Here is a 27,243-nt window from a genome sequence, read left to right as displayed (position 1 = left end):
CCTGGAAGTGCTTAAGACCAGGCGGGATGAAGCTTTAAGCACCCTGGTCTAGTGGGAAGTGCACCTGCCCATGGCAGGGGGACTGAAACTAGATGATACTTAAGGTCCCTTCCAACTATGTTTTTTTTGGAGCCTCCTCTAGCATCTGAGGATGGTGTGGGAGTCTGGGAGCTCAAGCATTCTCCTGCCAGAATAGAAAAAAAAATGACTCTTCTAACTTTTCCTTTTCCCCAGGTTTTCAGCTGGAGGCTCCAGGTGTAAACTCAGAGGCTGAAAGTGGCATTTTCCTCCGGCAGGCAGAAGGGGAGGTGGTCCAACTGCACAATGACAGATTATGCAAACCCTCCCAGAGCATCTAATCAATCACGGCGCCGGGAGAGGAATGCAGCTCATCTCCGAATTAGCCTCCGTCGCCGCGTCCTCCTCGTGTGAAGCATCCCCCCTCGCTTGGAATGACATCAGAGCAGCTTCGAGTCCTTGAAAGTCTGGGGGTTGATTAGCTGGAGGAATTGGCTGCTTCTGCCAATCACCAGCCTGCAAAGCCTCCTCGATATTCCTGTAGATATGAGCGAGAGGGAGGCTGAGACGGCAAACAGGAGGCACGGCGGCAGCACCGGCACTCACAACGGGAGCAGCTGGGCTTCGGGTGATTTCAGAGTTCTCCCAGCCTTTTTGCTGTAGCCTGCCTGCTCTCTGCTGTAAGCCCCATGTGCAAGAAGGAAGCTGCATCTTTAACAGAGTGCTGAACCGAGGTTTGAATCATTCCAGCTGGCCGCTTGTTTTGAAAAGGACAGCCTGTGTATAAATGAGATGTGACCGTGCCGGTAGAGTTCAGTTCCCGGGGCTGAAGCGAGAGGAGCCTTCCCGGGATGCTGCTCAGACAGCTGCTATCCATTGAAAACTCTCCCGAGTTTACCTGGAGCCATGTGAAGAGATTTGAATAGCAGATGTCTCTTACCTGCACGCTAGGAAGAGAAATTCTCCTCTAGGTAAGCTATTGTTCAGCTTCTGCACATATTGCTACATTAACCTGTACTACTGGGGATATGTTCATCCGACTATATAGACACTGCCTGTACTCAGAGATAAGGAAGCAGTACCTGAGCAGGTATAAATATCCACATGGTGTGTAAAATGGTTTGCCTAGAACCTAATTATGTATGGCAAGTGCTTCAGAGAGCTGCCTAGAGCCTGGTGTTCAAAGGATTATTGGAAAGTTTGCATGCAAGTGCCCTCTCTGTAAAGAGAGGGGAAAGAGTTGTCTGGCTGAATGTATGAAAGATCACAGAAGTTAGAGCGTGGGACATTGTGCGAGGGGGAAAAAGAAGGATAAGGGTGCAATTCTTCTTTCATCTGCTCAATCTACTTTGTTTATTTGCTGCCAGCTACCAAAGTTAAGAAAAACTAGCATATCAAAATGACAGCCTGAAAGCTTTCCACAGATATATGGGAAAGATGCACTAAGTAAGAGCAATTGTCCTGTGAGGAAACCGAGACCCACAGATCTGCTTTCTTCCAGCACAGGTATCTAAACATCTGCCAGCAGCATTGCCTTTGAGAACAGCATGATGTTTTAGTGTGGAAGCCAGGATTGTTGTAGGCAGCGAGAGGTAAAGGGAAGAAATCAGTGTTTGCTCTCCAGACGACTACAGAGGCAGAACACAGCAGCAGCCCAGTGCTTTTTATCTTCCCGCTGACACACTGGCTCCAAATCACTGCTGCTGGGAATAAACACTCAAAGGAGAGCTGTTCAGAGGTGAATAAATCCCTTCCTACAAGCACTACACCAATGTAACCACACATACATATAGAAACCACGCTTGGTAAGTTCTCCTTTCCCCAGGGAATTTAGCACAACATTTTTTACTAACTTCTGCAGTTCTTAATCACTCTGACTGGATCCTTCTCTCTCTGTCAATAAATGCTGCAGAATCTGGCCTACACCATGTAGCAGGTAGTTCTGTCTTTCCTACCTCTGAATGTTACCAGAGCAAAAGATGAAGAGACATCAGTCATTTGCACCCTATTTCTTCAGTAGTTTTTAATTTTGTTCTTCCTGCTAGAAGATGCTGTTTGTGGAAGAAGAGCAGAACCTCCTTGTTCATAAAGTTTAAATAGTTGGGGTTGTTGCCAGGTGCTTCCCTGTCTTGCCTCATCGTGTCTGCACACTTTGCTCATGCACATTTTACTATCAGCCAAGCTGCCCTGTCAGACTTGCTCTCCGAAATGCTGCTCTAGAGAAGGGAGAGATGGGGGAAATGCCAAGTCGTGTTTAACTAAAGAAATTCTTGGCTTCCAGTTTTCTTCTGAATATTATCAATTCAGTTAACATGATCTGCTCAGATGAGATGTTCCTAAGGACATTGCTCTGGGCAGAAGTTTAAGGATGTGTATTATTTTTTGTGTCCCTTTCCAGAACATGGCCATTTCCTTTTCCTTGTTTTTTCTTTCTTTTCATAGCAAATGCCTAATGTCTGAAAGCCTCAAAATTGAAAGCAGAAGTATCTTAACGTCTTGTTGACACCACTGTCTGCTGTGAGGCTGGAGAAGTGCTCCTCTAATTTGCATTTTGCTGGAGAAAATCAACTACAGAGGGTGAGATTTAAGCACAGAGCAGGATGCTTGAGTGACTGATCACTCACAGACAGACACATATATCTACACCCCCACATACACTTCCATTTCAGTCTGAACATCCTGTTAACTCGCACTATAAAGTTCTGGAAGTCCTATTAGAACTTTATGGCTGTTTAGAGGTTGTTCCATCTGTCAGATTGCTCTTTGTAATGGCACTGATCAAACTCAGCTGATGGGGCTGCACAGAGGCTATTGTGAGCTTCTCTGGAGTTCAATTACCATTCAGCAGGAGTGAGAGAAAAATATGCTAATATTAAAGCTTTAATATTTTTTGAAGACTTACAGCACAAGAATGATCTCAGAGGTATCCTATGATTCTGAAATGAGATACTTTAAGAGAAACGTGGTCAAATATTGCAAAGCCAAAGCAACACTGAGCAACCAAAATGCTGATGAGGTACCAGCAGTTGTGACTGAGTTTGCAGTCGGATCAACAGAAGATTACATTTAATCATACGCCACCAGAAAAAGATGATTCTCATTTAATTTTTCTACAAGCAATAAGGGAAAGAATATCATGATTCTTAAGCAAAAGGAAAAAAAGTAATTTCCTTTCTAAATCTTTTTGATTTATCCCACAAACAATTTTGATTTGACTGCCTCTAGGACCACGGTGCTGGCTGAGATTCAGCTGCACATACAAACTGATGTCTGCTTCCATCAAGTGTTTGCTGTGCAAAGCTTTCATAGTGCTTCAAGCTTAGGTACACCCAAGAAACTGCTTTCCATACCTGCAAAATGGGCTTTTCTGAACAAACCAAACCCTGGGCTAAGAGCAGCAAAGAATTTCATGCCGGGAGCTGGGTGGCAGAAGAAAAGGAGAACTCAGAATTGTGCAGAAAGCTGCAATTTCCCCAGCCTGTGGAGTCATTTCAGGAACACAGCACTATACTTAAAGTGAGCCAAGAGCTCTCCACACTTTCCAAGGTGAGGAGAGCCTGAGTTTAAAACCATTTGCAAGGATCAAGGAGTACAGGGTAAGGTGTCAGTTTACCCATAAAATCCCTTATTCTCAGACTTGGGATGGAATTGAGGACCATTAGAGCAAGTTGTGGAGCTGGACTAGGGGAGAATGAGGGTCTCTGAGCTGGAAATTGCTCAGAGCTTTAAGTTCAAGTCTTCTCTCACGTCTTGAGAGTCTCACAGCAACAAGTCTACTTCTCCTATTGAGATGTTAGAGCAATGTCCCTCAGGAAGTGCTAGCCACCCAGGAGCACTAGAGACAGACAGAGAATCTGTTTTCCATCTATGTCAACATCTAAATTAGAAAAATTGTTTGAGCTATCAAAAAACTTAACAATAATTATGTGCTGGAAGAAAATGAAAGCCATGCACGTCAAGCCGGAACATTTCTTGCATCGACTGTCAGTAATGATTACAATGAAATCACAGATCCTTCCAAAATTAACAGTTGCTATAGAAAACTAATAATATTTTATCTAAACAGTAATGCCACCAAATCACATGGCAACAGCACAGCAGTGTAGACACCATGTCAGTATTTGATGAAGAAAACACTGAAGTAATAGATTGTAATGAGGTGATTTAAACTCAGCTCTGCGAAGAGCAGAGAAGTATTTAAACCCATTTCCATCCCTGTGACTGCAGGAAGGGTCACAGCTGCTTTCCCCAAGTGCAGGTAAGAGGAGCAGATGAGTCCTCCCTCTGCTGTGAGGATGGGGTTTGCTGACATAGAAGCTGGGGCAGGCTTGGCTGCTTTCATGAGAAAGGAAGCAAAAAGAAAGGGGTTCCTCCTTGTTCCAAGGAAGATGATGAAATAAGACCTGTCCTTGGCTTACTTAGCTTGGCACAGGGAAAGCATCTCTGGTTTGCTTTTCACAACCCAAGTTGTCTTCCTCTCACAAAGCATGCCAAGACAAGGTTCTCCTAGCACAGCCCCTAGACAGAATCACATGAGTTGTTTTGGTTGGGAGAGACCTCTAAAGACCTCTCATCAGCCTCACATCACTATTAAACCATGTCTTGAAGTGCCATGTCTACACATTTCTTGAACATCTCCAGGGATGTTGACTCCACCACCTCCCTGGGTAGCCTGTTCCAAATCCTGACCACTCTTTCAGGTAATAAATTTTTCCTAGTCTCCAAGCCAAACCTCCTCTGGCACAACTTGGGGCCATTTTCTCTCATTCTGTTACTTGATATTAAGGAGAAGAAACTGACCCCCATCTGGCTGCAACTTTCCTTCAGGGAATTGTAGACAGCCAGGTCTCCCCTCAGAGTCCTTTTCTCCATGCTAAACAACCCCAGTTCCCTCAGCTGCTCCTCACAAGACTCCTCATCAGCTTTGCTGCCCTTCTCTGAACACACTCCAGCACCTCAATGTCTTTCTTGTAGTGAGGGGCTCAAAACTGAACCCAGTATTCAAAGTGCAGCCCCACCAGTGCTGAGTACAGGGGGACAATCACTTCCATGGTCCTGCTGGCCACACTATTCCTGATACATGTAGCTGCTGAGGTGGTTGTACCAGATGATGTCCCAAAGAGCATACTTTTGCACCCAAGGCTGCTGTTGCAGCATTTTGGCTAGGACAGTCTTCCTACTTCAGTAAGCCCTTACACAGTCAGAGGATGAGAGAAGTATCTGCTATCCTGTCATGGTGCTCAAGCTGCACCAGGGGAGGATTAGGCTGGATGTTAGGAAGAAGTTCTTCACAGAGAGAGATTTGCCATTGGAATGGACTGCCCAGGGAGGTGGTGGAGTCACCATCCCTGGAGATGTTTAAGAAGAGACTGGATGAGGCACTTGGAGCCATGGTTTAGTTGATCAGATGCTGTTGGGTGATGGGTTGGACTTGATGATCTCCAAGGTCTTTTCCAATCTGGTTAATTCTATTCTATTCAAGAACACCAAGAAATGAATGCAGAGCTAACACTCAGGTCTGGTCTGACAGTTGTATACAAGGAGATGTTAGGTTATGGCCAGACTTGATCTTAAGGTTTTTTTCCAACCAGGCAATTCCATGATTCGATGATCTACAGCTATTGAGCTTTACCAGTGCCTGAGTTTTAATCTCCCACACATATATATCATTATCAGACATGCAGCAGACAGAATAATGTGAACAGGCTCTTCCCTGAGCAGAGCTGTGCACAAAACCTATCCTTCTGAAGGACTATCCATGTCTACTTATTTCAGCCTGCACTCTGCCAGCCTTCCATTGAAAGGATTGCATTTAGCTTTTAGTGTATAAATAAGTGTTCTGATAAATAATTAATAGTAGCTACTGGCCATAAAAAAGGCAACTGTTTGGAAAGTTAAAACAGTCTGTCATGAAATATGCACCCACTTCTATGTTCTAGTTTCAGGGGATGTTTTATCCAAGGTGTTTTCCTTTTGCATGGGACTGCACTTTACAAGACCACCAGAGCTCAAGTTTCAGAGCCTCAGGGTATTCTTTGAATTTATTCTCTCTCACTGGGATATTTATCACCCTCCAAATCACCAGAGGGGAGGGCAGGTGGTCACTGATTCACAGAGAAAGTTTGGGAAATGAGAGAAAACTGCAGCAGTGATTACACTTCTGGGAAAGACACAGACTTTCCCCTTGCTGGTCACTTCTGATGTTAAAGCTCTCAGAGTTGTAGGTTGGTGTTTGTTGGGGGTTTTTAAATTTAACAGAAACAGGACCATCTGCCTTGTGCCAGACCACCTGCATCTTATCTACCTAAAGAGCTGCTATAATGAACAAGGGCATTTTTATTCATTACTAGTCAGTAGACTGTATTTATTGTGCCATTTAAATGGCTTCACTATTCTATGCCTATATTAGGTGTAGAAACATGCACGCAGTGTTTCCTTCCTCTGCAGGGCACCGGGCACACAACAACTATGTTAGCACCTGAGGGACCAAGTTTGTTTTGAATTGACAGGGATAAGTCCCTTCTCCCTCATATCAGGTGACAGAACAAGAGGAAATATCCTCAAGTTGCACCAGGGCAGGTTTAGGTTAGATATTGGGAAAAATTTCTTTCCTGAAAGAGTGGTCAGGCATTGGAACAGGCTGCCCAGGGAGATGGAGGAGTCACCATCCCTGGAGCTGTTTAAAAAGCACAGAGGTGGCACTTCAGAGCATGGTTTAATGACCATTGTGGTGTTAGGTCAACAGCTTTACTTGATGATCTTAGAGGTCTTTTCTAACAGGAACAATTCTATGATTCCATGAGAAACAGAGCAAGCAGTGCTTGCCTCAAAACCCTCAACACTCTCCAATGCCCATGAGACACAATCTTCATCAGCTTTGAAGCAAGCTCCACATGGCAGCCTGAATGAGGAGTTATTCTGCATGGTCAGATTGGTAATTAAAGTACCTCCAAAAAGGCTCTCTCCTCCATGGAAAATATCTATGTTTAGAAAATTAAGTATTTATGCATATATTGTCTAAAAGAGAACTTTATAGATTACAATGTAGCAGTGCCAACTAATGAGACCTCATTCTGGAGAAGGTGAGGCTCAAGGGAGACCTTCCAGATCCCTACAACTCCCTGAAAGGAGTTTGGTGCCAGGTGGGGTTGACCTCTTCTCTGTAGCAAGAAGTGATTGGACAAGAGGAAATGGCCCCAAAGTTGCACGAGGGGAGGTTTAGCTTGGACATTAGAAGAAACTTCTTCACTGAAGGTTTTCTCTACCATTGGAACAAGCTCCCCAGGGAGGTGGTTGAATGAACATCCCTGGAGACTCTTAAAAGATGCAGGAATGTGGATCTGATGGGCATGGTCTAACAAGTGTGATCTACCATCAGATTTGGTAGATTCTATGATACTACCATCACTTTATTGGCTTCTAAGCCCCTTCCATGAGCCAGAAAGCTAGGCTGGATTTCCTCTTCCAAGATGCATCCTGGAGACGCATGCTGGAAAACACAGTAAAGCTGTGCACTCAGGTCAGAGGAGAGAACAGTAGCAAAGAAACACAGCTCACACCAGCCTGGTGCAGGGACAGCGTGTTTAGAAAGATTTTGAGAGCCAGATGGACTTCTTTTGTTCCATTCCCTACCTCCAAATATAAATTAACGCTTCAGTAGTTCAATAAGCAGAGATTCTTCATGAAAACAACAGGTTAATCAAAGCCTCACTATTCCATCACATACCTCTAATGCTATTAGTTCTAGTTCCAGTCTCTGAGCTTAGCATGACTCAACACACACAACAAATCCCTTGAATTCCCAAGTAGGATCCTTATCCTACTAGTGGCATTTCTAAATTGAACTCTATCTAAACAAAACAAAGAAGAGCTGTTGTGAAAGGAAACATTTGTTTATATTTTGATCCAAAAAAAAGAGAGAGAAAAACCAGTATCTATAGGTCACAGATGACATACCAGAAATCTCAGAAGAGATCTTTCACTCGGCTGACAAAGTGGCTTCTCTCACAGAAACCCCATAAAATAGCAGCAGAAATGAATACAAAGAAATTGAAGCAGTGCATGAAGCATAGGGGCAAAAAAGGAAGCAAGCAAATACATCAGAGTGGGAATTTTGCACTGGCTTCCTTGCATGCACTGTCTGCACCCTCCATGCTGCATACAGTTGAACTGACCAAGGATCACCTTTGAGCATTTCACAGCTGATGCAGATGGAAACGGAGAGGAGGGCTGTGATTTCTACAACCCAGGCAGGAAAACTGAAGTACTGGCAAAAAGTCAAGGGCCCCCAGAGGATACTATAGGGAACTGGGATTTAGTCTGGAGAAGAGGAGGCTGAGGAGAGATCTCATTGCTCTCTACACTCTCTGAAAAGAGGTTGCAGTGAGGTACGGGTTGGTTTCTTCTCCGTAGTATCAAGTGATAAAACAAGAGGAAATGGCCTGAAATTGTGCAGGTCTGTGGAATCTCACTCTTTTAATTTACTCTCCTCAATCTTTCTTTGTCTGAAAGCCATTGCCTGCCCCTACCACTATGTGCTGGCTAAGACCTGCCAGGCTGTCACCAGTGCTGATGACTTAGGTGGTGCCCTAGCCCACACTCCTGCTCTCATCATAGGCAGCTCACTCACTGTACATTCTACCCATTTTCCTACTAAATCCTCTCAACGATTGCAAAACTCTTCATCCAGGGTGGGAAAGATGGAGAGAGGGGACTGCAGCAGAATTCACTTTAAAAATAAACATAGGGAAGGTGTTCCAGAGGCAGTTAATGTACCCAGAGCTCATGTGGTAAAGGCCCTGCTTGAAGGATTTAGGTACAAAGTCTTTGTTACCTAGGTTTAAATAGACTTCCTTTGCTGTAGAAATAGATCATTACCATGTAACAGAAGTATCTCTGAAATAAGTGAGTGGCTTCCTAATTCCTTGAACACAGATGTGACCACATCAGACTTTCTCACAATTAGTCCCTGTGACAGGATACAGAGACCACAAAACATATCATCTGGTGAAATATATTGTTACTGATATAAGGGTGGAGACATTTCCATTATCTTCTATGGTGGCAAACATTTTTAGGCTCCACAAAAACAATAGGCAACCAGAAAATGTGGGAAGCCAGTAACTACTTAAAAAAATAAATTATAAAGACCAAAGAGTTTAGCTTCTATCAAGTTGTTCCAGAGCCTGTCACAAGCTGAACAAGGGGAGGTTTAGGCTGTATATGAGGCTTTGTCAGGCACTGGAACGGTCTGCCCAGGGTGGTGGAGGAGTCACCATCCCTGGGGGTGTTCAAGCAGTGTGGGGACATGGTTTAGTGTTGACCCTTCAGTGATGGGTCAAAGATTGGGCTGGATGATCTTGAAGGTCTCTTTCAAGCAGATACATTCTGTGATTCTGTGACTGTGTGTTGTAGGCAAAGGGCCCCTTCTTGAGAACAGGAGCTGTTAAACTTTTCTGTAAGAAACCTCCAAAAGGCAAAGCAATTCTTGGTCAATTTTCAAACCAGATACAGCAAATCTGCAGTTATTCAGCTGCCAATAGCACTATTAAAAGATTTTTGGGTTTTTGAAGGATCTTTTTTTCCCATGCATTAGCTTTTACAAAGAATCAAACAAGACATACAGAGTTTGCCTATTGCATCGATTGACTTTAAGGAGTTCTAGTTAGGCAGCCATTATATTGCACAAATGTTGTGTCTCAACTGACTTCACAACACAAATCATTCTATTGAAAGTGGATAGCTAATTGACAGCCTTGTAAAAGCAGAAAATGGCAACAGAATGGATGGACTGTAATAAAACATCTGATACAGCACCTCACAAAAGTTTTACTTGAAAAGTGAAACGAATTCAAATTGCCTTCCATTGAAGCATTAAACTATGAATTGAAAAGTGATGAAGAGCCATTAACCAAGGGAGATCAGAAGATTTGTTGCATGAGGGCAGGGGAATGGTTTGCAGGCTGCCTCAGCAAAACAGCAAAGCCTGCTTTAACCACTGATTCACAGAGAATACCTGTAAGGGGGAGGCTCACTAGCAAAGGCTACAGTCACCTGTCAAAAAGCATTATCAGGAGAAAAGCCCCAAACACTTGGTGAGCCAGCAACTTCAGATAACATGTGAATTCATGAGAACTACCTATGTCTGCTTACACACTGCTATGGCAGCACCTCTACCGCATGTGTTCAGGAGAGTGGGACTTGATGCAAGTCAGTGCTGGCTATCAGGACACCTTTGGAAGTATTGCAGGAATAGAAGCAGTCATTACAAGGTTTTCTCTAACCACAATTCCCCTGCCCAGTTAAAAGATGTGTAAAACACTGAAAATAAAGAGAACCCCAGCATCAGCATGCTTCCCATCACATCTGACAACACTAATCATAACAAAAACAGATAACAGATCAACTTTGGTGGTCAGGGAGAGAGGCAAACTGTTAGCTTTACAGGAATCTGTCTTTGGCAATCAGACATTAGCAGCTGATGAAGAGTGAAGAGTTTACAGACACAAAACACATTGCAACTTCAAACTTGAAAAGAAAAAGAACAAAATTACTTCCAAGAAGCACCCAAGTTTGATGAGCTCAGGAAAAAAAAATCTCTTGGAAACTTTTCTGAGAAAGGGGGTGGGGGGAAGGAAAGAAAAGAAAAGGAAAGGAAAAAAAAGCAGCTGTTTTCAACCTCTGCAGTGATTCAAAACCCTGAACTAATGGTCAGTCATTTTCCATTCAACTCAGTTTGCAGTGAATGAGCAATGTAAGGAGTAGCAGGCAGGTACCATGGATCATTGGGCTGCTAATAGATGGCAGGAGTCATACAAGCTTAGCAAGGAAAGAAAAGAGGAAAGACTTTATGTTATTTTGTTTAGCCTAAAGGGAAGTTTTATACATAGAAAATAAAGACATTCTGACTCCTGAGTGATGCTGGAATAAGATGAGAGGAAATCCCTGACCTGCCTTCAGATCAGTTACCCACAGAGAGCTCCACACAGCCTTGCACTCTGGTGCAGACAGACTGGAAATGACCATATTGTGGTGACACAAGTGTCTTCACTTATCACCTATCACTCCTGGTGGATGATGGAAGACGGCAACTCTCACTCTTCAAGGAGTTTTCTCTATTTACCCAGGCAATAACTTTGTCATTTCAGTTACCCAGGCAATAATTTCATCATTTCAGCAATCCCCCATTAGCATCTGCAATATGCAACTGTCTTTGTAGTGTGTGTGTGTCCCATTAATTGCACCTAATTTGGTCAAGATGCTTGTTAAATCACTAACTTCTGGGAGGAGGTTTGCATACAGGAAGTGGACCATGAGAGAATCAGCTTTAATCTGATGCCACGTTAACACATGGTACGAATAAATAGCTCTTTCCCTTCACCATTGTGCTATTGGTTTTAAATAGTTGAGCACTAATCTCCCAATCAATCATCTTCAAAATCATCATTCTTTAATCATCAATCAAGTGCATTTTGGGGGGGAAGCAGGAAGTATTATTTAGCTAGGAGGCAGCAATTTTTAAACCACTGTTTCTTTGGCTTCCTGATTTCAAGAAAAATTACAGTTCCTGCAGATGGTTATGGCATCACAAAGAGTTGTGCTGCAGAGTTCTGCTCTTCCTGGGGAAAGGCCCCATGTCTAGGGAGTCAGCTGAGTGCAAGACTGAACATCTACTGAAGGACCAACTCTGGATGAATGTAACCTTGATTCCCTGATCAAATCTACCCAGCTTGGGGCTTTTTCCCCTGAAGAGTTAGGGAATGCTGTCCAGTAACCACAGGAACACAGAACCTCAACCACTGGTTTCTAAAATGAAACTCCATTAGTAACACTAATTATGAAATATAGCCTATTTGCATGTTTCTCAAATTAATATAGCACAGAAATACTCCACAGATATTTGAATTTTTCAGTGACTATAAAGCTGTTGAACTTTAAGGGGGAGACTTTCAAAGGCACAAATGGCACTTAACTTCCAATTATGCCTTGGAAAATGTCCCACTAATGGCTAACATAGCTGATTTATTTTCATAAACTTTAATTACTTCACACTTTTCCTTTTCTGCCTTTTTTTTTTTTTTAATGTATTTTTTTTTTCCCCTCCAACTGAACAGTACAATCAGTTCAACTGAGCAGTTCAAACAATATGCAAACTGAAAAGAAGATCTGCTCTGTGCCAGGATTCCTCATCAGGTCTAACATTCAGACATCTAGATCAGTGGGAATATTTGCACTTGATATAACAGCTGCATACACAGATGTATGAGTTTACTTTTAATATGATAAATATTACCATGGAATCATAGAATGGTTTGGGCTGGAAGGGACCTCCAAGGGTCATCTAGTGCAACTCCTCTGCAGTCAGTAGGGACATCCTCCACTTGCTCAGAGCCTTGTCCAGCCTGATTTTTAATAACTCTAGGGATATAGCCTCAATCACCTCCCTGGGCAACCTGTTGCAGTGTTCCAGCATCATGGTGCAGAACTTATTCTTAATCCAATCTAAATCTGCTCTTCTCTCATTTCAAAACATTGCCCCTCATTCTATCCTATCATTGCAGCTCCTTGCAAACAGTCCTTCTGCAGCCTTCTTGTAACCCCCTTCAGGTACTGGAAGGCTACTATTAGGTCTTCCTGAAGCCTTCTCTTCTCCAGGCTGAACACCCCCAGCTCCCTCAACCTTGTCCTTGCAGCAGAGGCATTCCATCCCTCAGATCACTTCCATGGGCCTTGTCTGGACTCACTCCATGAGGTCCATGTCCTTCCCACGTTGAGGTCTCCAGAGCAGGACACAGTACTGAAGGTGAGGTCTTACCAGACCTAATAATATTATTAATAATACTATTTGGATCAAAGTTTTGGGGATGCAGATCACATTGTTGTTTTGCCTAGAATGAAGTCATTGACTTCTCATATTTTAGCAATACAAGTAACAGGAGCAGCAAAGATCTGGCCCATGAAACGGATTCTTGTGGCAGCTTTGGGTCCAGAAAGATCCAAGGAGGAAAAACTGTGCAGTTTTAGGTCTCTTTGCATGCTATTCTGATGTGCTCCAGGGTGCAAGCTGAGGCATTGGGCGAGTCCTCAGTGTGACAGAGTGGCTGATTCCTTGAAACAGAAGTCCTGGCTTTTACTGATTTTTAAACATAAGAGCTTTAATTAAGGTGGTTTACCTGCCCTGGGGGATTTCTGAAGCCCTTGTGGAAAGAGCCTGCCCGCAGCCAGGGCTATCTGCTGCCAGTCAGGTAATAGCAGGTGCTGGCTGCTAAAAAGCAAGAAAATATTGCCCTCTAGTGCTGAAAGCGACGCAGAGGATGCAGTCAAGAGGGTTTCCTCATTATTTCCAAGAGAGCTGCCTATCTCTTCCTGCCAAAACTAAGGCTTGCTGCAATTAGCTGTTTTGGGGAAAGGTTAGCCACCAGCCAGGCTGCTCTTCCCACTGGAGCAAATCTCCTGCTCCAGTAAAGCCTCAGACTCAGGCTGAGTGACTCATCACCAAAACTGGAGCACTTGATCCAGTTTTATCTTTTGATAAAATCTTAATTGGAGGTTTAATAAGAAGGGAAATCCCAGCAAGCAAACACAACCACAGAACAAGGAAGGCACCAAAGGGGGGGGGAATACTCTTACAATTACCAGGATTATTTTAATTTCCTAGTGATAGCTCTGATTCCTTTTTCTATTCCTTCTCTCACACATAAGGTATTACTAAACACAGAACACTTCACTTCTGTCCATGGATAAACTCTCCACCCCACTCACCCTTTGGCCAACTGCTGTGTCACACAGCAGGGTCCCTGATGGAGCAGCCCACAATACAGGGGTAGGAATCCCCTAGCAAGCTTCCAACTCAAAGATAATGCAGATAACCTGAACATAGGATGGCCATAAATGGCCTCAGCAACACCTTCCTCTCTCTAGACATGAGGGCAGCAGCAAGCCTCTCATGAGCAGGCACCTATTCATTAACAATGGCTTCAGCATCCTGTTCATTGCTCGATAAGCTCCCCCCCAAATGTGTACTCTGCTAGGGAGTGGTACACAAGGCATTTCAAGCAAAATTAAAACTTCTCCCTTGCATTTTTAAGACCCTGAACTGACACAACCAAGAGGTTCCTTAGAGGTATCTACCAGAGTCATAAAATACACTGTTAGACAAATTTCTTCAGTGTGTTTCTTACAAATGTTTTCCTCTCCTAGGTGTAAACTGAAGGTTGAATGAGTAGGCTGCAGAATGAAACTCAGGTGTAATCAGAGTTAATGGAGGAGAACACATCAACTGACACATATCTGCCTGGAAAGAGTGTTTCTTCCCTGCAGTTCAAAACCCATCTATTGTTTACAGTCTCACATTGTTCTGATAGACAAACAATCTAAATAATTCAGGAAGCTGTTAATTCCTCTTGAAAGCCATATTGCAGCATGGCCTATTTAGTTAGGTAGTTTTAATTGCTTCTGATTCATACAGCTCATTGTTACCAATGGTAATTTGGCATGAGTTTAGGAATTACATAAGGGTTTCATCGATGGCCAGACTCAGATTTAAGCACCTTGTACCTCAGGCAGAGAGCAGAGCAGGGACAGACTGAAGTCCCAGTCCTTCAGCTGGAGGTTCATTGGTAGATTGATAGAATGGTTTGGGTTGGAAAGGACCTTAAAGATCATCTAGTTCCAACACCCCTGACACTGGCAGGGGCACATTCCACTATACCAGATTGCTCAAGGTCTCATTCTACCCGGCCTTCAACACCTCCAGGGAGGGGGCATCCATGACCTCCTTGGGCACCCCTGTTCCAGTGTCTCACCATCCTCATTATAAGTAATTTCTTCTTAATATCCAGTCTAAATTTCCCCTCTTCCAGCTCAAAGCCATTGCCTCTCATCCTATCACTGCAAGCCTTTGGAAAAGTCCCTCCCCAGATCTCATGCAGCCCCTTTCAGATACTGGAAAGCTGCTATAAAATCTCCTCAGAGCCATCTCTTCTGCCTACCTGACTCAGGTTTTCCTTCTGAGCACTCAACAAGGCCCAGCCTCATGTCACAGGGTACGCACCTACATGCCCACCCAGCACTCTAATTACTCCCCTGTGGTACTTTCCTTGCCCATACCACCTCCCTTTCACCCCTGACGGAGGCAGAGGTATGCACAACCATACCCTGCAGTTTTAGTAACCCTCTCATTCACTTGGAAAATCCATGCACCATCCTTAATGTCAAAGACAGACCTTAGGCTGTAAAATACTGATCACTCCACTCTCAAAGTGTCTTTCAATTTGTTCTCATCAGCCCAACACAGGCTTTGTCACCCCCTTCAAAATACTTATCTAGTTTGAGTTTGACATGGAACAAGCCCAAACATTTCCTTTGTCCAAATCTTGCCCTACAATCTTCAGTCATTCCCATCTGCAATAGGAATGAACCACTTCAGATAAGAAATGGCCACACATTAAGAGATACATGTCCCCAGAAAGTTCTGTTTAGGCTGTATTTTTATCCCCTAAGCACATGGGAGAGCTGTTGAATGCAGATTTGATTTAACACATCACAAAAGCAAGTGACACCAAGTGCTCCTTGAACTGTTCATAAACTTCCCTCTTAGCTCAGATTACCAGCATCAATCACAGTCTTTATCAACATGCATTTTTAATTGCTTTATGGATTTTATTTACTCCTCTTTCACTTCTCGTTGCAGATGATGCTAAGAGTCTCCTTCACTGATTATTGGCATCTGCTGCATTCTGAGAAAACATCTTCCAATTTAGCTTTCTGGATGCTTTGACTCCCTGCTCCACCAGCTTTATAACCTCCTTAACAGCTTCATAAATGCTCTGCAATGGTGACATGAATGCCTTTGGAGGGGAGCTGGCACCTCTGCATCTCCTCATTCCTATGGCACTTTAGGAAGAGAGAAGCAAATAAAAGCAGCAAGTCCCCCAGAAGCTGGAAGCCCTGCAAAAGATGAATCTGCCCGTGAAGCTCCGCAGAAGTTTCCGAACACTGGTCATCCTCCTGGCCACCTTCTGCCTGGCGAGTATCCTCATCTCTGCCTATTACCTCTACTCTGGCTACAAGCAGGAAATGGCCCTCATAGAAACCACAGGAGAAGCAGAATGTGAAGACATCAAGCTTCTCCCATACAGATCTGTGGAGCTGAAAACAGCTAAGCCAATTGACCCATCTAAAACTGACCCCACTGTCCTGCTGTTTGTGGAAAGCCAGTACTCCCAGCTGGGGCAGGACATCGTAGCCATCCTCGAGTCCAGCAGGTTTCAGTACCACATGGTGATCGCTCCAGCCAAGGGGGATATTCCCCCTCTCACAGACAATGGAAGAGGGAAATACACAATTGTTATATATGAGAACATTTTGAAGTATGTATCCATGGACTCGTGGAACAGAGAGCTTCTGGAAAAATACTGTGTGGAATACAGTGTTAGCATAATTGGTTTTCATAAAGCCAACGAGAATAGCTCCCCCAGCACGAAACTGAAAGGACTGCCCTTGATGCTTTACAATAATGTAGCCCTCAAAGACTGTGTGGTCAACCCTCAGTCTCCCCTGCTGCACATTACCAAAGCACCAAGGGCTGAGAAAGGTCCACTGCCCGGCGAAGACTGGACAGTTTTCCAGTTTAACCATTCCACTTACCAGCCTGTGCTGTTAAGTGAACTGCAGACCTCCAGACCACCCCCTGCAGCTTTGCCAAAGGCTGCTCTGTATGCAACTGTCATCCAAGACTTGGGGCTCCATGATGGGATTCAAAGAGTTCTCTTTGGAAACAACCTGACCTTCTGGTTGCACAAACTGATCTTCATTGATGCCATCTCTTTCCTGTCAGGGAAGAGGCTCATACTATCCTTGGACAGGTACATTCTGGTTGACATTGATGATATCTTTGTTGGGAAGGAGGGAACGAGGATGAACATCAATGATGTGAAGGTAAGGCAAGAACTGGGAGATACCATCCCAGATGTGTGAATGGGTATTTGAAAAGAGGCAAAGCCTGAAAAAGCTGTCAGGCTCCATTTCCTTGTGAAGGCTTTAAGTGTACAAATGCAGCTTGCAGATGCAGAAACCACAGCCTGAGATGATTTTGGAAGTCTGTTTCCTCGCCTCTGTACATTCATGTATGAGTCAACATGCTGATGCACAGAGATGGCCTCATACAGCAATGCACATAGTGCCTCCTGCCTGCCTCTTGCTTGTTTAGGTTCTGCTCAAGGGCTTCACCCAGAGCACCTGGCTAACTAAGATCTTTGTGAGATAAAAAGTCCCCTTTCTTTAAGCTAAATAAAAGGATCTCTGTTTCTGGAGCAAGCTTGCTGCTGAGATATCTGAATTTTTAAACAGCATACTTTACACTTCATGGACCAAATCCATGAGGTCCATGTCCTCCCTGTGTTGAGAGCTCCAGAGATGGACACAGTACTCCAGTTGAGGTCTTACCAGAGCAAAGTGGCAAAATCACCTCTCAATTTGCTTGCCACACTTCTTGCATTGCTTGCAATTTTCCTCATGTGGGAATTATCATATTCAAAGATTGCTTGAAGTTCCTAAGCATGCAACATCACATTCCCAAGACTTTCTTCTGGAGGATTTTTTCCCCTATAAGTACCCCAATGCTTTTATGTACAAGCCTTTTGTTTTAAACTTAGATTTCTATTTTGCTTCGTTTTTCCACTTCTACATCTCCACTTCTTCTCTATTGATCTTCCTTCTCATCCAGAGCATTAAGAAGAGAGAAATCAAAGTACCCAGCCCCAGCAGCAGTTAAGAGTTTTGCACATCAGCACAGTTAGAGTGATTCTGTTAGCCCAACCAGGCATATGAATGCTCATCAGAGCTGATTTCTAGCACCAGGCACTCCGAGAGCCTGGTGCCTAGAGATCTGAGCACTGTACTCAGTGTTCAAGTGCTCTCTCTCTCTCCAGAAATACATGGTAAAAAGCTCTAAGGAAGGGCTTGTATACAAGAGGAAATTAACTGAAAAGGCAATTGTGGAACAAATTTTTCGGTGACAGCTTTCTGCCCGTGATTTTTTTGAGGTGGTTTGCTCCACTAAGGAAGTCTCTCGTTCCACCACAGTTAAAGAGTCACTGTAAGAAAAGTGTCATAGAATCATAGATTCATTTTGGTTGGAAAAGACCTCTAAGATCACCTAGTCCAACTGTCAACCCAACACCTCCTTGGCCAGTAAACCATGCCCCAAAGTGCCATGTCCACAGGCTTCTTGAGCACCTCTGGGGACAGTGACTCCACCACCTCGCTGCCAATGCCAGACCACTCTTTCAGAAAAGAGATTTTTTTCCTAATGCTCAATCGAAACCTCCCTTAGCACAATTGCAGACCACTTCCTCTGGTTCTATCACCTGATACACAGAGTCTCCTGTAAATGCAAATCATACTTTTGCCAGGACTTTCCCCAGTGATTAACAAGAGAAGGCAAACCTTTCCACAAGTGCTTGGCAGAGCAGCCACGCTTCCCTCCACATTATAGGAAACAACAGAAAATTCCAGATCCAGGGGCTTCAGTAGGGGCTGGATGGCAGAATCAGAGCCTTTAAAAGCATTCAGCAGCACTTTCATGTGCTGCACACCTTTACCCATCTGAAAACCAAGCTGTGCATGCTGCTGAATGTCTTGAAGATAAAAAAGCATCTGAGGGGATTCAGAGTTCTTTAATTATTCTTGCTTAATAACACAGATTTGTTATTATTATGGCAAGTCTTCTATATATTATATCTGACTGAAGGTATGAAGGGAAGCTTCCATTCTTCCCACATACCTCCAGTGCTAAATTAGCAGCCCACTTCCATCAGAAAACCATCACTAACTCCACTCACGGGGTAAATCCCCTCCTCATCCCAAACAAGTAATCACGCCACAAGTGTTAGCCATGGGGAGAAATCTTTTGCAGGCACATGGTCAGAACCAACCTTCCCATCCCTGGGGGCAATAAAAAGTTTCTCTCTTTCAGACAATTTTCACACCTAAATCCATGCATTGATATTCTGTCCTTAGCATCATGGGTTTCAGTTCCCTGGTACAGATTTGTTCCTTGGGGTGTTTGACAAATGCTTGCTACACAAATCAGTCTGTTCTTACAGACTGGACATTCCCAGGATGCATTAACATTCTGAACAGAACGCTTGCTAATGAACATAAGACCGAAACTGGAGTCTACCTTGGGTAGTTTACAGTAAAGGGTAATTACAGCTGCTAAGAGAACAATCTCCCAAGTCACTTGGGGAAGGAGGCAATTAAGAACCAGTGGGCCTGCCTTCACCCCATAGGGCAGAGCTGCTCCTCTGCTTAAAAGGTAAACACAGCAAAGGGAGATAATATTTAAGGGGCTGGTGTTTAAGTGGTGTCAGAGTACTGCTGTGCATTTTGAATGAGGTGCTGAGAAGGCTGTGTATTTATGGCAGGTGAGGGGCTGCTGCTGACACAATGGAAGATTTAGGGGCATGTTGTGCTTGCCCTGTAAGAAAAGGGTGGGAGTGTGACAGGCTTTGATAGCTAGAGGGATTAACACGGGCTCTGTTTGTTCTTCAACAAGAATGTAGCAGAATTCGGATGCATTCCTGTGTGGCCTGTCCTAGGTCACCCTGCTTTAGCAAGAGGGTTGGACTCCGGAGGTCTCTTCCAACCCCTACCATTCTATGATTTTATGATCTCCATTCTTTCCTGAACTGCACATTACAGGCATATTTACATTGAAATAAAAAACAAAGAAAACCCCATATTCCACATTTGTAACGCCATGCACCTCAGAACTCATTTCAGCTGCAATGAGTCCCCTCCAATTGTCATCTGCAATGCAAGTTTAAGATACCAGCACCACCAACACAAAACATTTCTTACTTATATAGTGCTGTCAAAGTCAAACCAAGAGAACCATATGAAGGAGTGCTGGCATTGCAACAATTTCTCAACACAATATAACCACTGCATTGTGCCACATCACAACATCCCCAGTTCCTTCAGTTCTTCACATTTGGTGCTCAGACAGCATCAGCTCAGTATACAGAGGTATGTGGATGCTGTTAGGCTCTCCTAAGGGGCCACACACCCATGGGAACACTTTCTTATGCAGCTGTGTGCAAGAAACCTTCACATGAACAGCTCCCCACCTCCTAAACTCTATGAAAACCAGAACTAAATAACATCACTCTGGTCAACTTCTTAGGCATTTCCTTCCAGTCACCGAATAGATTAACTGCCAGCCCAAAGGACATGCAACTAGAGCTGAGCCTTCTGCTACCCAGTAGTGGTGTGTAACAAAAAGACAAGTAACACTGTTCCTGTGTAATTACTTCCTGCAACTCAAATGTTTTTATCCCCTCACAAAGCCATTTCTCAATTAGGTGCTTCAGGGATATGTATAGTTTTATAAAGGGTGGCATGAGCTGGAGAAACAGAGATTAGAGAGCAGAGTTATTATGGGCTGTGTTTACCACAAAAGACCTCCTCGTCCCTTCTGTGACAGAAGCTGTGCAAGGTCATATCTGGCTAAGTAATTAAACAGGAACTCAGCAGAGCCACAGAAAGCTATTTTCCCAAGCTTTGCGGAGATCTGTCTTGAGCCTACCAAGCCCCTGCAAATGAATTTCTCCTTTTCCCTCCTGCCAATACATTATCTCACTGCTTGGCCTCAGAAGGCAAAAGACTCAAGAATCCATCAGTCAATTTGCAGAATTCCAGAACTTGCATACTTGCAAATTATTTTGGTTCTCAGGCACACAGCAAGTCCAGGATCTCTGGCACCAGTGATTTAGCATAAAACCCTAGAAACATCTTGGTTTGGCTGTGTCTGGGATTGCTATACAGAGGGAACACAAAACTCTTACCTTTCAAGTTTCCTTACAACTGAGCACCAACAGAGCTGCATTGCCCAAACAGGCAGTAAGAGCTTGCTAAAGTCTTTTGAACATGAAAGTCATTTTTGTTGCTATACTATGAGCTAGTACAATATTCAGTCGCCCAAGAAGAGCTCAGTGCAGTGACCAGGAATTTCTCAGCACCTGTCACAAATACACTTTCTAATGTTAACTCAGAAAACCCTGCAAGATCATTAAGGCTCTTGCTCTTTAATAAACAGAGCAAACCAAGAAGCATTAGCCTTTCACTTGCTACCCTAGAACTCACACTGCAACCTATTTTCCCCTCTATAGCCTCACTCCAGGTGGGGTCTCTCAGGAGCCACCTGCTTCCCTCTCTGCCCCCACTCTCCCAGCTGGAACCTAACAATCAAAGAGAAATTGCTCATCCCAGCACTGTCACACCACAAAGCTCCTTTATCTACAAGCTTCTAGCTTCTGTATTCCCTCTAATTGCTACCAGAAGGGCAGAAGCATCCTTGTGCTTTCTGAAACACTATAAAATGATGGAGCAATGCTTAAGAATGTCCCTTGTGTTACTGATGACTGCAGTTCCTCCTCCTTCTCACAGCACTGAATAGCCCATTTGCATTCTCACCCCTTCTTCTATTCTAAGCCTCAGTCCACTTACTTCAGTGGAAATAAGAATTACATTAGTCTCTGACACCTCCTCACTTCCACATGTCTGCACTTTGTCTTTGACCTTCACCATCATTAAAATGCCTTGAACACTAAAAGGCTGCAATTTCTTGCTCATTTTAGTATTTTCAAGACAGGAATTCATTTTGGAGTCACATCTTTTCTGATAATTCCAGATTAAAGGGAACTAACTCAGCAGGAGGCTGAGCTCAGTAACTGAATATCTCCAGCACAGGCTTTTTCTGATCTTTCTCCAAGGACAGTTGCTTTCAGGTGGAATAATTAGAAATGCCTGGGCCACATCTCCAGGCACAGCAGAACAATAGTCAATAGAAAGCTGGGCACAGGGTGGGTAAAGGTCTCCATGCTGCTGTGTGCAAACTCTCCTCCCTGTCCATGCAAAGTCTAAATGTCCTTTGAAAGGAGTTTGATAAGCAGTAGTAGTCCAATGCCCACTCCTGTTTCTTTTGTGTGTGGATGCCTTACTTCTGATGCCATTTGGAGTTGGTGGGATCATAGACTGGTTTGGGTTAGAAGGGGCCTTAAAGTTTGATCTTTGATGGTTGGACTCAATCTTAAAGGTCTCTTTGAGCCAAAACTATTCTAAGATTCTATGATCATCTAATTCCAAACCCTTGTCATGGGCAGGGACATCTCCACTAGACCAGGTTGCTCAGGGTCCCATATTGTCTATAGAAGCTGATTTTCCTGGTTACCAAAGGAAAGTCTACCAAAAAATACCATAAATATGTAGGTTTTTCACAGTATTTTTTAAACCAAACTTAGCAAACCAGGAGGTACCAAGAAAGAAGTGGTCTCTAAAGCAACCTTTCAAGAATTCACATAACACTGCCTGATGTATTACAAATCCCATTTTCTCAGTGGGTCACAAGCTGAAGATGACTTAGGACATCAAAAGCATGATCTGCAGGATGGGATACCCAAGCCAGACACGTGGGTGATGAAACTGTTTAGCAATACACAGTAACACATTGCTGCATCCCTTCACAGAATTGGTCATCCACTGTCACAGAATATTTCCACAGGAATTTGCCAGCAGTGCTCAAGGCCAGAACTGAGAGTGAGGAAAGGTTATAACAAATACCTGCATTTCTAACTCAGGATACTGAAGAGTTTCTCTGGATGCTCTATAGTCTTGTACCCATCTTACACTCACACCCTGCTGTAGGGAAGATGAAAGGTACAACAGCCCAATACCTCACTTTTCACCAGTTACTTCCAAGTGTGCTCCATATCTGAAACTGGTGCTATAAAGAGGCACTAGAAACAAACTATTTTTCTATTGTTTGTTCCTTCAGCAGAAGCTGCAAACAGCAATCACTTCCTTGCTGCTAATGTGAGATACAATGGCCATCCCTATAGCCTTTTTATAATAGACTCCTGCCAATGGACAACACAGGGAGAAACTGCAACGAGATGATGTATGAGCACAGGAAGCTGGAGGAGACAGCCAAGCATTCGTCATTATAGGTTGTGTTGCTCTTATATCACCTTTGAAAGCACTGGGGAGTGGCAGCACAAAACACAATGAAGTGAAATTCTGAAGTTCCCACTTAAAGACTTCAGAAATGAATTGGAAAAGCAGCTGAGAAGGCATTGGAAGTAAAAATCTAATAAGCAGACAATCTTTTTTAAAATGGGAGTGTCAACACCACTCTGCTTTAGCAGAGATGACAGTTCATTCAATATTTCCCTTCTTCAGGTCTCTTGAATCATCCAATTCTTCCTGCAAGAATTTGAGTGTGGAATACTGCTCAAGTGCCTTGTCAGGACACATCACACAAAACATTTCATACTTCTGCTGTTTCACTACAGCCAGCTCTTTCATTCAGAATTTCCATCCCTGTGTGGTTAAAAAACACAATTCCTTTGCCATCAGCAAAATGTTTCTTTCTCTCCTTGGTGGTCTGGGGGAATGACTGTCTATCTGCACCTCACCTGCAAGGACAAGCTGAGGGAGCTGGGGTTGTTCAACCTGGAGAAGAGAAAGCTCCAGGGAGACCTAATACAGCCTTCCAACACCTGAAGGGGACTACAAGATGGCTGCAGAAGGACTGTTTCCAAAGGCCTGCAGTGATAGGATGAGGGACAATGGTTTGAAATGAGAGGAGATTTAGATCAGATGTTAGGAACAAGTTCTTTAGCATGAGAGTGGTGGAACACCAGAATAAGTTGCCCAGCAAGGTAGTTGAGGCCCCATCCCTGGAGATGTTCAGATTCAGGCTCAACAAGATTCTGAGGGCCAGCAGGTCTAGGGAGGTTCTCCTCTCCATCTACTCTGCTCTGCTGAGACCACACCTGCAACTCTGTGTCCAGTTCAAGAGAGACAGCGATCTGCTGGAAACAGTCTAACAGAGAGCTATCAGGATGACTGGGGGACTTGAACATCTCTGCTATGAAGAAAGCCTGAGAGACCCGGGGCTGTTCAGTCTGGAGCAGAGAAGGCTGAGGGGAAATACTCTCAATGTTTATAAATACCTGAGGTATAGGAATCAAGATGAAGGTGCCAGGCTCTTTTTGGTGGTGCCCAGTGATAAGGCAAGCAACAACAGGTACAAGCTGGAACACAGAATATTCCACCTCAATATGAGGAGACATCTTTATTCAGAGCCCTGGGGCAGGCTGCCCAGAGAGGTGGTGGAGTCTCCTCCTCTGGAGACTTCCAAAACCTGCCTGGATGCATTCCTGTATGGCCTGTCCTAGGTGATCCTGATTTGGCAAGGGGGGGGTCAGACTGGATGATTTCTGGAGGTCCCTTCGAGTCCCTAACGTTTTGTGATGCAGAAATACCTGATGCTCACAGCAATGCTCTCTTGTGACACGTTCCTTTGTGCTGCTTCTCATCTGCCTGGATTTGTACTTATTTCTCAACTCCCTTCTCCAACATCATGCTGGAGCCACAGGTTACATCAGACTGCAGTGTATTTCAGGATACATGTGGTACTCGATTTAGCTTCATTTAATTTAATTTAAATCATTTTCCTAACATTTAAGGAATCTGTAGGAGCCAAAAACCATGACTGCTTTATAGCAACCTCTCAAGAGATCTACATTAACCTGTTTTAAAACAGTACCTAGGAGTTTAAAAGGAGCAAAAGCAATTGCTTCCTGCACAACAAAATAACACTCCATGAAATAATCAAATACCTTTCTAGAGAGGCCAGCCAGTGGAGGCTTTAAGAACAGTCATAATTATTGCCTTAAAAGCACTTGATGCAGCAATAAACACATTACCCTGAGTGCCATATATAATGCAGTTACTTTAGGATGTTTAAATATGCCTTTGTCATCCAAATGGGAGCAGAGGAAAAAAAAAACTCAGAGCAAAAGCTCTGCTTGCTGTCATTAGCATTATTCAAATGATTTGAAAATGGCAATGCCCAGAGAAAGGGTGGCTGGATGGAAGGATGGACAAATAGGTGACACAACAGAGAAAATCTCAAAGGGGAAAGGAGAACTTTGAAAATTCATCTACTTAGCAATAGTTAACTAGACATTTTCTGTTCACCTCTGTGCCATAACCTAAACCAAATTCATCTAGTTCCAACCCCTTACCATGGGCAGGGACACTTTCCACTAGCCCAGGCTGCTCAAGGCCTCATCCAACCTGGCATTCAGCACCTCCAGGGAGGGGGTATCTGCAGCCTGTTCCAGTGTCTCACCACCCTCAAGCTTCAATCCATTCTCTCTCACCCTATCACCACAAGCTCTTGTGAAAAGACCCTCCCTAGCTTTCTTGTAGCCCCCCCCATCAGGAACTGGAATACCTTCTCTTCTGCAGGCTGAACAGCTCCAACTCTTGCAGCCTGTCCCCGCAGGGAAGGCTCTCCAGCTCTCTGATCACCTTCATGGCCCTCCTCCAGAACCAATCTAGCAGCACCATCCCCTTCTTATGCTGGAGGCACCATGCCAGCATGTGGTACTTCAAAACTGGCAAATCCTAAGCAGGTTATGCTATGAGATAATGGGACAACCTCCAAGCTAAACCTCCTGCTGTATCTCAGGAGAGTTAAAAAAAAGGGGGAGAAAAAAAAAAGCCTTTAGTCCACATTTGGTTGTGATCATTGCTTGTAGTGAGCTGTGTATTCATCTATGGGAAGATTTAGCCTTTCCATAAAGAGCTGGACAATTTCCATAAGGGCTTGCTTTTCCTCTGCACATATACAGACACCAAATACTCTTACAGGGACTTAAGAATAAATGACCTTCTGACTCCATCGTTCAACATGAGTCATGCAGAGCTTGGAATCACTGGAATGAGTCACATCTTGCTTTCAGCAGAGAATGGTGCCCTGCATACAAACACATTGATTCAGCTGGAGAAATTCACTCCACAAGAATCTGGTTTATTTAGGAAATTTCATGTGGTCTGTGTGGAGCTACTTTAATAAATGAGCAAAAAATGAATGATTTCACTGAGCATTTGAAATTGTGACAGTCTGATAGAGTTATTTGAGTGCTGAAGGGGATGTCTGTGCATCAGGGAGCTTCTTGGGGCTTTTTGCAATGATCATAAGCACACACAAAGAATCAAATTTGATGAGAAAATCATCCTGCCTTTTATGTTTATGTCACCAGATAATATTCTGGTGACTGGCCAAGCAAGACAAGATAAAATTGTGCAAATCATTCAGGGTCTGCTGTGAAAGCATAAGCTGCAATAAAACAGTATGTGATGCACTGTGGTTTTTCCATCAGATGCTGACCAGTTAGACATGATGGTCAGGTTTTGACCTATGACCATGGGCATGGCAACTCTCCAACCCTTTGTGGAGACACAAATCAAGGCTCTCCAGCTTAAAAACCAAACTGCACATGTCAAGTGATAGGTAAACCCTTCATTATTTGAACCAGAAGTACATGGAAGGTCACCTTGTTCTCCATTACCACAGCCAGATGGCAGCAGGGCAGGTTTAGGTTGGATACCAGGAAAAATATCTTTCCTGCAGGCGTGGTCAGGCATTGGAACAGGCTGGCAGGGAGGTGACAGAGCCACCATCCCTGGAGGTGTTGAAACAATGTGTAGATAAAGCACTTTGGGAAATGGTTTAAAGGCTATGGTGGTGCTAGGTTGCTGGTTGGACTTGATGATCTTATAGGTCTTTTTCAGCTGAAACAACTCTATGAGTTGTGCATAAGGCACTCCAAGATTTCCTTGCAGATAAGAAGCAAATGTAATTTAAGGCATGCTGCCCATACAGCATCATCACCCACAGAGAGGAAGCCACTTTTATTTTGATGGCAACCTCCTATCCTGGAAATACTGTCCTGATAAATCAATACTTCTCCTCACAATTAGCCTTCTATCTGTGCCAGAATATGCAGTGCTCCTAAAATCAACACTTCTAACTGGTTATGAGATTCATCTGAGCAGGACCTTACAGTATAAATGTCTTTTCATTTATTAAGATCATCTTTCTTTCAAATCCTTGCTTTCATTATTGAACATGACACTGTAAAAAAAACCCTCCCTAGTTCTACAATCCTCCCATTAAAATGATTTTTGATGTCTAGTAATATTTTTTTATATAAGTACTATGGAATTTATATTCTCATGAGCAATTAGAAGACTATTCAGTGATTTAAACGTATTTCTGCAGACAACATCTCTAAACTCAGAATAGGAATGTTAAATATGATGAAGTAGAATTTCAATAGTTGCAATATTTTATAGAGAATACTTCAT

At 43.6% G+C, this 27,243-nt stretch overlaps 1 protein-coding gene across 1 annotated transcript in view; it reads left to right on the top strand.

The window, feature by feature from the left end:
• Window positions 1-263: 263 nt before the first annotated feature.
• LOC104310338 (N-deacetylase and N-sulfotransferase 4) overlaps window positions 264-27,243 on the top strand; it is a 104,281-nt gene continuing 77,301 nt past the window's right edge. The window contains exons 1-2 of the mRNA XM_009911757.2: window positions 264-989; window positions 15,710-16,956. Of these exons, the coding sequence (XP_009910059.1) occupies window positions 15,976-16,956 (981 nt within the window). The 5' untranslated portion in view covers window positions 264-989; window positions 15,710-15,975. The remainder of the gene's footprint in view (window positions 990-15,709; window positions 16,957-27,243) is intronic.

This window comes from Dryobates pubescens, chromosome 24 (assembly GCF_014839835.1).
Source record: "Dryobates pubescens isolate bDryPub1 chromosome 24, bDryPub1.pri, whole genome shotgun sequence".
Lineage (NCBI taxonomy): Eukaryota > Metazoa > Chordata > Aves > Piciformes > Picidae > Dryobates > Dryobates pubescens.
Note: the sequence above shows the minus strand (reverse complement) of the source record. Positions and strands in the feature narration are given on the sequence as shown.